This window comes from Oryx dammah, unplaced genomic scaffold (assembly GCF_014754425.2).
Source record: "Oryx dammah isolate SB20612 unplaced genomic scaffold, SCBI_Odam_1.1 HiC_scaffold_10, whole genome shotgun sequence".
NCBI lineage: Eukaryota > Metazoa > Chordata > Mammalia > Artiodactyla > Bovidae > Oryx > Oryx dammah.
The window spans coordinates 10,466,279-10,477,485 of NW_024070194.1; the positions used below are offsets into that span (position 1 = coordinate 10,466,279).

An 11,207-nucleotide genomic window follows, 5' to 3' on the forward strand; every position below is an offset into this window, starting at 1 on the left:
ACAGGAGCCTTGACTAAGGCCAGGAGGGGACTAAAGGGAATAAGAGGCACACACAAGCGCACACAGAGCGCCCTGGGCAGACACATCCCAAACTGTACCCACGCCCATCCCTCCCCCGCGCCCCCAGCGAGCGCTGTACCTGGGCGGAGGCAGAGGACGTGGCAGCCCCTGGGGTCGGTGTGCGGCAGCACGGTGAGGAAGCCGGAGGCCAGGACCTCCTTCAAGGCGGAAGGCCGCAGGTTGTTGAAGACTTCGGGCCAGCTTCTCCGGCAGCTGTGGTAGTTGATGAGCAGCTGGAGGGCCCGGTCGTAGTCAAACTTGCGGGCGCGGAGGAAGCGCAGCAGGAAGGCGTCCTCCAGCGAGGTGCTCAGGTTGGGGCGCTCCTTGCGCACCATGTCCCGCAGAGCCTGCACGTCGCGGAGCCTCCATTCCGGCTTCTCCTGCAGCTCCTCCCTGGCTTTGGCCACCAGGTCCTCGGTCAGCGAGCACACGTAGCCGGCGTGGGCGGAAGGCGGCGGCAGCTCATTTTCCGAAAGCGAGGCCGCGGAAGGGCTGGTTCTCAGCGAGTCACTTTCTTCTGACATTAGCTCCCAGGATCCCTGCGAATCAGAAGCCCTGCCTGATGCCGAGAAAGCCGGCACTAGCGTAGGTCACTCCAAACCCCTGAGCAGCGTGAGGGAGGGGGGCAGAGATGCTGTCCTCAAGCTAAAGTCCTCAGAACAGTGGTTCTCTCCTGGAGGAGTATCTGAACCACAGTCCGGTCCAGTCCAGCCTAGCCCCGGGGCAACTCCAGCAGGATACACACACCTCTCATCACACACACACACACACACACACCTTGCTCCAGCACCTCTCATCACACACACACACACACCTTGCTCCAGCAGGATACACACACCTCTCATCACACACACATACACACACACACCCCTTGCTCACAGAGGTATGAACGGGTGCTTGACCTTACTGGTAATTAAAGAAATGGAAACTAAAACACCTTTGAATCTCAAATTAGCAAAAATACAAAACAGGGATTCTGATGGGTTTGTTGTTGTTGGGAGAATTAATTGACACAGCCTCTTTAGGGCAGTGTGTCAATAGTTATCAAGATTCCAAACCACATACACTTACAGATGTCATATGGTATCATTTACATGTGGAATCTAAAAAAAAAAAAAAGGGACACAAATGAACTTATTTACAAAACAGACTCACAGACGTAGAAAACGAACTTATGGTTACCAAAGGGGGAAAGATAGGGATAAATTAGGAATTTGTGATTGAGATACACACTGCTATATGTAAAACAGATAATCAATAAGGTCTACAAGGACTATATTCAGTATCCTATAATACCCTGTACTGGAAAAGAATCCGAATACATATGTATAACTGTATCACTCTGCTATATACCTGAAACATTATAAATTGGCTATACTTCAATTTTAAAAAATATGCTTTGGCCCAACCTTTCATTTCTATGTATTTATATGTGTTTGTAAAATATGGATGATCGTTACAAGTATTAACTGTAATGGCAAAAGACTGAAAATACTTTACCTCCATCTCCTTGTTGGAGACTAGTTAAATAATATTACCATATGCCCGGAATACTATTTAGTAATGAAAAGGAATTAGATAGATCTTTATGAATTGACATGTTAAGGAAAAAGAAAGCAGGTTGCAGGAAAGTATGGAAAAAAAAAGACTTGTATTTATATTTTTAAAATATATACTTGTGAATGCGCCTAAAATTTTTGGAAGAAAAGTACAAGAAAACTGTTAACCATGGTTCCCTTTAAGCAACAGAACCAGACACTGAACATTTAAGAGAAAAGGAGACTCTTCACTGTCCTTTAAAATTCTTTACCATACCCACACATGACTTGGCATGGCGGCTGTAAAACTGATCAGATCTCCTGTGGGGGTAGAACCTAACTGATGGGTGTTCCCAGCTCTGTCCCTCTGGATCCACCACCCAGTGGATGTACACTTCCCAGACTGTCTCCAGCCAATGAATTAGTGAAACGTAGGACTCCTCAAACAGGCAACTTTAACCTTGAGGATCCCCTATCAGTCTGGCCGAGTCTTTACTGTAGTCCAAGACTTCTTGCCCAAACCTCCTTCACAGGGACCAGGCTCACATAGCTGTCTGAAGCTCTCCCTGATTTCTCCAGTTTCCCTTCCCTTTTACGTGTCGCCACCATTAAATTTCTTCCATCTGTAATCTCACCCTAGTGTCGAAGAGCTGAACTAACACACTTATTAAATGAAAAAAACAAAACAAAAAAACAACATAGCTGCCTTAGATATTCCAGGAATAAGGTCCCAGCAAGGTTGCCCAGTTCTGAAGCCCAAGCTCTTCTGTCCATGGGCTGTCACTCTTCTTCCACTCTGAGCTCAACAAGGCAGGCAGGGGTCATCTTGGGGCCTCTGTGCATAGCCAGTCTTCCCCACAGGCCACAGCAGCCACAGTGACCACGCCACTTCCTCCAAATCTTAGGTCTGCCCACTCTGTCGATTGTGTGCTAACCTCCAGCCCTACCCAGCTTCTTTCACTTTCTCCCAAAGGTGGTTTTCTTGTCTTTGCACATCCTGTTTTCTCTGACTAGCAGGCTCTTCCTTCAGTGCTTCTGGCCAATACCAATTCACCCCATTAGATGTCACTTCATGCATTCAACAGATACCAAGCACTTAATAGGTACCAGGCCCTTGATCAGACACTGGGAGATACAGCAGTGAGCAAAGAAAAAATCCTGCCTTCACTGAGCTTACATTTTCATTAGGGAGACAGAATATAAGCAAAATAAATTGTATAGTCTACTAGAAGATGATAAGGGCTATGGAGAGAAATAAAGCAGGCAAGGGAGTTGCAGGCAAGGGGGTTGCAGGCAAAGAGGTTGCAGGTAAGGGGGTTGGATATACCTGGAGATAGGAGGTGCAGTTTTAAGTAGAGTGATCAGGGAAGTCCTCACCCTGATCAAGTGACATGTGTGCAAAGATGAAGGCAATGAGGGAGCAAGCCATGTAGGTCTGTTGGGGGAGGAAAGTGCAAAGCCTGAGGCCAGGACCATGCCTGGCTTTATCAAGGAATAGGGAGGAGACAAGTATGGCAAGAGCCAAATGCACAAGGTGGAGAATATTAGCAGATGAATTTAGAGAGGAACTGGGGTCCCAACTGGTACTGGGCTTTGTAGGCCAGTAAGAGTTTAGTAGGCCAGTAAGAGCTTAGTTACTCTGACTTTGGAGGGTTTTGAGTAGAGTGACATGATCGGATTTAGATTTTAAAAGGATCACTGGGTTGTCTCGAGAATGTAAGAGGATGACTGTAAGACGATAAGGACAGCAGCAAAGAGACCATTCAGAGGCTACTGAAAGCCAGGTCAGGGATGACCGGCTTTCAAACAGGGAAGACGTCTCTCTCTGACTCCGGTCAGTTTAGGAGCACCCCGCGCCCCCTGCAGGAACTCTATGGCATAGCACTTCTCTCACTGTGGCAATTGTAGGCAATTTGTGTGCAATATCCACAACTGTCTTGTTTATCACCATAAACACAGCACTTAACAGGGTGTCAGACACACAGCCTGCGCTGCATAAATATTTTTTGAATGAGTTTAATCTGCTTGGCAGAGGTATGCTGGGTGAGGAACAGATCAACAGTCATGATTCACAGGCCCCACCCTGGGCTCTGTTTTCTTGGGAGTCGCCAACAGATGCCCGTAATTCCAATCCATTACTTAGCCAGAAAACTGACTGTAATGCCCACGGACTACAGACCTAGACTCAAAGTCCCGCTCCCACCTTTCCTCCTCTCAATGCACATTAAATGGCAGTCAAAACAAACGATCAAACTGATGAACACCTCATGCATCTCTGATACCTCTGTCTGGGAATTTCTTCATTTGTTTCCAACCAGGCCTAGCTTCAAAGTCACCTCCTCTATAGAGCCTTCCTTGACTTCTCCAGGGTAACTCCAGTGCCCACAGAACTCGGTTCCTATTTCTCTTTTAGAAGTGTCAGGTATGTTTATCCGAAACTCTTCTGAGTCAGTTTTACCCATCCATTCATTTATCAAATAATTACTGATCACCTGTGGCAGGCACTATGCTTAGAAGTGCTGGGCACACAGCAACGTTCAATATAATTGCTTTATGAAATTTAACTCAGTGGAATGATGACAAGAGATAACATGTTCATGCACGTTTTACCATGTATGGAGCACCATGATAAGCACTTTACATCCATCTCTCGTTTAATCTTCACAATATTTGGTGAGAACACTAATACTGTTACTATTTTACCAAGGGGGAATCTGCACACTAGAACGTGAATTTCATGGGAGCAGACAAATTGCCTCTCACATTCATTGCTCTCTCCAGTGCTTGGACCATGACGGTGCTCTGTAAATAACAATGGATGAGAGAGGTTAAGGGCCCAAGGGTACCCATCGAGTGAGGCAGAGCAAAGACGTGTCCAGCCCACACTGGGCTCCACGCTGCACCTAGAGCTTCCAGTTTAATCTCCAGGGCCCTGGCGGTATCGAATACAGCGCACGACTCGGTCAGTCTGGTGAAGGCATCGATGGGTGGGCATATAGATGGGTGCAAACACCATTTGTTAGGGGGACGCCGAGAACCTTCCTCACTTGGAGCCGAACATTTTTCGAGCATCACCTTCCTCCCCACCCTCCCCCAAGGAGAGGTCAGGAATCCACCGTTCCTGGAGCCCCGAGAGCCCCCACCACCCGTCGACAACCCTCCGAGGCCCCCCACTTCCGGTTGTCACCCCTTCCCCAGGGGTCCCCGTTTCCTGGGGTCTCTCCCTACGCGGGCGCCCCACTTCCGGTCATCCCTCCCTCTCGGGAGTCCCTCTCCCCGGTCCCTCGGGCACACGGGCTCGTGGGCACTCACCGGCCCGGCTACGGGGCGGAGCGCGGGTCAATCGGCGGCGGAAGCCTCGTCCGGCAGCGCGCACAGAACCGACCCGCACTCCCTGCCCAGCCGGCCCGGCCGCTCGCGCCGGAAGTGACGTACACAGAGCGTGGGAAGGCGGGGCCCCGCCCCCGTGAGTGCGCATGTGCGACCTTTCTTTGACAGACAAGCATTGAGTCCCCACCTGACGGCCGAAACCGCGCCGTGGGTTCCTGAACCTGGGGAGAGAGTGGCTGCGAGGCACAGGTTTCGGTGGCATAGCTGGGGAAGCTGAGGCCTCGAGAAGGAAGGAAAGGAGCTGCCGTTTGCCAAGAATATATTAACTATGTTATCTGGTGTATTGCATCCGTCACCTCATTAGATTCTCAAACGGAATCCTGCAATTTTATGAAAGGGAAACGGAGTCAACCAATGAAGTATAGGGCTTCAAACCTAGACCCCAGGGTTAGCATTTCAGAATTCCAGAGCTGCCGCCAGGACTGGCTGCTCCAAAGGTTAAAACTACAATACAGGGACCGACATCTGTCTGTCGTTAGCCAAGTGACTTTGAGCGAGTCTCAAGTCTTCCTCCTAAGGAGTCTTCCTCCTTAGGCCTCCTTTCCCTCATTTGTAACATGATTCTTGCTCTGGAATCTTGATTCCGTAGTTCTTTGCTTCCTGCTTTGGTGTTCATGAAGTCCGTTTCAGAAAATGGTAACCTCAGAAAGGCTTTACTAGCCTTCTGACCGCAGTCCATTAAAATCCTCAGCGCCCTCCACCTCCCCGCCCATATATTTTGTACAGTTTTTGAGACAATATCCTAGGTCCCTCTTTCAAGCAGAATAATACTGATGTCCTGGTAAAGACAGTGAAACCCTTTGGGGGCAGAAATTGTGTGGTCCAGGAGGACTCAAGAGCCCAAAGCAGTATCCAGGAGATGGCTTTGAACAATCTAGCCCCTTTCTTACCCCTGGAGCAAGAGGAATCCCAGGGAGATGGGAACTGACATAGGTGGCCCAGAAGAACACAGAAGTTTCTGCTAGATGTTAAATGGGCTGGGAGCAGGGCGCAAGGATCTTGGAGTTCGGCGTTTTCATTCCTGCTCTGATTCTACCACTTCTGGGATAAAGTACAGAAGGCTCAATTAAAGTTGAATATCTTCATACAAACAAGAATTTCTTTTTAAGTATGCAATTTTGTGGGTGTACTTATACTAAAAATTGTTGTCTATCAGAAATTCAAATTTCACTGGGCATCCTGCGTTTTTTTTTTAATTAAAAAATTATTTTTTTGGCCATGCCACACAGCTTGTGGGTTTTTAGTTCCCTGCGCGTTTATGTTCAATTGCTTCAGTTGTGTCCATCTCTATGGGACTCTATGGACTTCAAAAATTATTACAAACTTACTGGCTTGAAATGACACAAATGTATTCCCTTATAGTTCTGCAGGTCAGAAAGTCTAAAGTCAAGGTGTTGTCAGGGTTGTATTCTCTGGTGACTTTGCCTGGCGTGGGCTGAAGGGATTGGGGTGGGGGTGGTGATGCATCTTCTTGCCTCTTTAGCTCCCAGAGGCTGCTAGCATTCCATCGCTCAGGGTCTCTTCTTGAATCACTTCACCCTTTACTTCTGGTGTCACATCTATTGCTGACTCTGATCTTCCTGCCTGCCTCTTTAAAAACATTTAAAAATTTTTTTTCTTCTGGTAACAATATTTAACATATGAAAAGTGAAAGTGAAGTCGCTCAGTCGTGTCCGACTCTTTGTGACCCCGTGGACTGTAGCCTACCAGGCTCCTCTATCCATGGGATTTTCCAGGTATGAATACTGGAGTGGGGGTTGCCATTGCCTTCTCAGGGGATCTTCCTGACCCAGGGATCGAACCCAGGTCTCCCACATTGTAGGCAGACGCTTTACTGTCTGAGTTACCATGGATGACCTTCTCGCTTAACCAGTTTTAAAGTGTGTGTGTGTCCGTGTGCACGCACATGTTTAAGCTGAGTCGTGTCTGACTCCTTGTGACCCCATGGACTATAGCCCACCAGGCATGGAATTTCCCAGGCAAGAATACTAGAGTGGGTTGCCTTTTCCTACTTCAGAAAACCTTCCCAAGCCGGGGACTGAACCTGCATCTCTTGCATCTCCTGCATTGGCAGGTGGATTCTTTACCGCTGTGCCACCTGGAAAGCCCCATACGCTACATCTGGGCAAGATCGAAGGCAGGAGGAGAAGGGGACGACAGAGGATGAGATGGTTGGATGGCATCACCGACTCGATGGACATGAGTTTGAGCAAGCTCTGGGAGTTGGTGATGGACAGGGAAGCCTTATGTGCTGCAGTCCATGGGGTCGCAAAGAGTCGGACACAACTGAGCAACTGAACTGATGCGATGTCTCCCATCTCAAGATCCTTAATCACATCTGCAAAGTTCCTTTTACCATACTAGGTAAGATATTCACAAGTTCCAGAGACTAGCACAAGCGTGTCTTTAGGGGGGCCAATATTCAGCCTATCACAGTCTGGCATCCCTATTCCTAGCTGTGTGACTTTGGCCAAGTCGATCAAATTTCCAAAGGCAAAATGCTGATTAAATAAGTTCGTGAGAGGAAACACCTTGGCCCAGGCTGGGCAAATAGTAAGTGTTTTTTTACAAATAGCAGCTCTTGTGACAAAGTGCAAGGGATGACCCTGTCCAAACCATGTTGTACTAGGCATTTGGGATAAACTCCTCTCCTCGGCCCAGACTGTGGTGGTGGCGAGTCCAGGTTGCCATCCCAGATACTGCCAGCAGGAGGAGAGGTGTGGGTACCTAGTCGCTCAGTCTTGTCCCACTCTTGCCTCTTGTGCCTCCTCCTTCTCTTGCCTCTTTATTTTTACAAGATGGGAAACAGGCTTAGAGAAGGAGAAGAAATTGCCTGTGGCCACGCATGATGAGTTTGTGATTGAGTTGGGAACTGAGCTTCTGTCTTCTGAGTTTCTGCCTTGGACCCTCAGAAGTAATGGACTTTGAACTACTCTTGAAAAGGTCCATTTATTCATGTGTGAAATGATAGGTGGTGTCCCTTGTGTAGGGGGTTCTTTGGAGACTTCAGTGGGATGGCATATGCAGAATTCTGATACATTGAGTCATGAAATATCTGTTGATTGATAATGACCGAGAACAGATAAACACTCGCGAACAGAAAGATCACTGGAGAGGGGACAGCTTGCCCTGCATCTTGTTTTGAAGGACTCTAAATATCCTGCCCTAAACCTCCTCCAGTCTCTGAAGAAAAAAGCCGGACATCGAACATGTGCTGGAGGAGGCTGTTTGTTTTCAAGGCACGTGATTCTAAAATAAACTCAGACGATCTAGAACCAGCCTCAGTACTTTTTTGTAATAACCTAAATTCTGTTGTTGTTTAGTCACTAAGTTGTGTCCTACTCTTCGAGACCCCTGCGACCCCATGGACTGTAGTCTGCCAGGGACTCTCTGTCCATGGGATTTTCCAGGTCAGAATACTGGAGTATGTTGCCATTTCCTTCTCCAGGAGATCTTCCCAACCCACATCTCCCTTTGGGATCTTCAAACTCATATCTTCTGCATTGGCTGGTGGATTCTTTACCACTGAGCCACCAGGGAAACCCTCAACCTAAATTCTGATTTTTTAAATGTTTATTAATTTGGCGGCTCTGGATCTCAGTTGCAGCACACGAGATCTTCGATTTTTGCCGCATCACATGGAATCTTTAGTTGTGGCATGTGAACACTTAGTTACAGCTTGTAGAATCTAGTTCCGTGAACCAGGGAGCCAACCCAGGCCCCCTGCACTGGGAGTGTGGAGTCTTAGCCGCTGGACCACCAGGAAAGACCCTTCTCTGAATTCTTGAAATAGCCACCAGTTCTTCCAGGGCAGGCCCTATGCTGGAGAGAAACTATTGGGAAGGGAATCAAAAAAGAGCAGAAGGACTAGATGAAGATAGGGATGGGAAACGGAGCCAGAAAACCTCAGAGAACAGGCCATAGTTTTTCTTAACAATACGCAGAAAGCATATTTATATGTATATATATATACATACATGGGCTTCCCAGGTGGCTGGTAAAGAATCCGTTTGCCAATGCAGGAGACATGGGTTTGATCACTGGGTCGGGAAGATCCCTTGGAGAAAGAATGGCAACCCACTCCAGTATTCTTGCCTGGAAAATCCCATGGACAGAAGACCCTGGTGGGCTGTAGCCATGGGGTTTCAAAAAGAGTTGGACACGACTTAGTGACTAAACAAACAAAAACAATATATGTACATAAAATATACATGTGTGTGTACATGTATCCATATGTTTATAAATATTTGTATATATCAAATATTTAGTTCTAGCCACTAAAATGACACAGAAACAATGACTAATCTAGTGGTACCTACCACTCAGATTCTAGTCTTGAAAGCCTATTTTCTATTTAAAAAAATATAAGGACCTCCTAAAGAAACTGCTGATTCCAGATCAGCAGCAGGAAATATGCAAGATAAGCCTGGAATGTCTTGTCGTATCAGATAATAAGGAAGCTATCAAAGGCCCTAGGGTCACATCCAAAGGACTTGGAAACAAACCTGAAGATGGGACAATTTCAGCTGCAACAAAGATAATACTTGCCATTAACTGAAACATCAAATATGCTTCAGTACCTGAGTTCATAATATTTGGCAAAAACATGAATTGCTTATCTTCTGAGGATGGAATTGAAAAAGTATAATGCCTTTCCAATATGAATTCTACCACCAAGTAACCTAATAATAGATTAAGAAAAGCATCTTCTTGTGAAATTAAAAAAGACCAGGAGCTGACTGTGGCTCAGATCATGAACTCCTTATTGCCAAATTCAGACTTAAATTGAAGAAAGTAGGGAAAACCACTAGACCATTCAAGTACGACCTAAATCAAATCCCTTATGATTATACAGTGGAAGTGAGAAATAGATTTAAGGGCCTAGATCTGATAGACAGAGTGCCTGATGAACTATGGACGGAGGATCGTAACGTTGTACAGGAGACAGGGATCAAGACCATCCCCATGGAAAAGAAATGCAAAAAAGCAAAATGGCTGTCTGAGGAGGCCTTACAAATAGCTGTGGAAATAAGGGAAGCGAAAAGCAAAGGAGAAAAGGAAGGATATACCCATTTGAATGCAGAGTTCCAAAGAATAGGAAGGAGAGATAAGGAAGCCTTCCTCAGCGATCAACGCAAAAAAATAGAGGAAAACAACAGAATGGGAAAGACTAGACTGGAGATCTCTTCAAGAAAATTAGAGACACCAAGGGAACATTTCATGCAAAGATGGGCTCAATAAAGGACAGAAATGGTATGGACCTAACAGAAGCAGAAGATATTAAGAAGAGGTGGCAAGAATACACGGAAGAACTGTACAAAAAATATCTTCACGACCCAGATAATTACAATGGTGTGATCACTCACCTAGAGGCAGACATCCTGGAATGTGAAGTCAAGTGGGCCTTAGGAAGCATCACTATGAACAAAGCTAGTGGAGGTGAAGGAATTCCAGTTGAGCTATTTCAAACCCTGAAAGATGATGCTGTGAAAGTGCTGCACTCAATATGCCAGCAAATTTGGAAAACTCAGCAGTGGCCACAGGACTGGAAAAAGTCAGTTTTCATTCCAATCCCAAAGAAAGGCAATGCCAAAGAATGCTCAAACTACCGAACAATTGCACTCATCTCACATGCTAGTAAAGTAACACTCAAAATTCTCCAAGCCAGGCTTCAGCAATACGTGAACCGTGAACTTCCAGATGTTCAAGCTGGTATTAGAAAAGGCAGAGGAACCCGAGATCAAATTGCCAGCATCTGCTGGATCATCAAAAAAGCAAGAGAGTTCCAGAAAAACATCTATTTCTTCTTTATTGACTATGCCAAAGCCTTTGACTGTGTGGATCACAATAAACTGGAAAATTCTGAAAGAAATGGGAATACCAGACCACCTGACCTGCCTCTTGAGAAACCTATATGCAGGTCAGGAAGCAACAGTTAGAACTGGACACGGAACAACAGACTGGTTGCAAATAGGAAAAGGAGTACTTCAGGGCTGTATATTGTCACCTTGCTTAATTAACTTATATGCAGAGAACATCATGAGAAATGCTGGGCTGGAGGAAGCACAAGCTGGAATCAAGATTGCTGGGAGAAATATCAATAACCTCAGATATGCAGATGACACCACCCTTATGGCAGAAAGTGAAGAGGAACTAAAAAGCCTCTTGATGAAAGTGAAAGAGGAGAGTGAAACAGTTGGCTTAAAGCTCAACATTCAG

The 11,207-nt window shown here is 46.4% G+C and overlaps 1 protein-coding gene across 2 annotated transcripts in view; it reads right to left on the reverse strand.

Annotated features, from left to right (window-relative positions):
* The window catches only part of TTPAL (alpha tocopherol transfer protein like), a 13,346-nt gene extending 8,335 nt beyond the window's left edge, over window positions 1-5,011 (reverse strand). Inside the window, exons 1-2 of one of the 2 annotated variants that reach the window (XM_040248628.1) lie at window positions 4,911-5,011; window positions 140-599 (exon numbers count right to left, since the gene is read on the reverse strand). In XM_040248628.1, the coding sequence (XP_040104562.1) occupies window positions 140-584 (445 nt within the window). In that variant the 5' untranslated portion in view covers window positions 585-599; window positions 4,911-5,011. Of the gene's footprint in view, window positions 1-139; window positions 845-4,910 lie in introns of those variants that run through there. The other variant, XM_040248629.1, reaches the window with a different exon arrangement.
* Window positions 5,012-11,207: the final 6,196 nt, after the last annotated feature.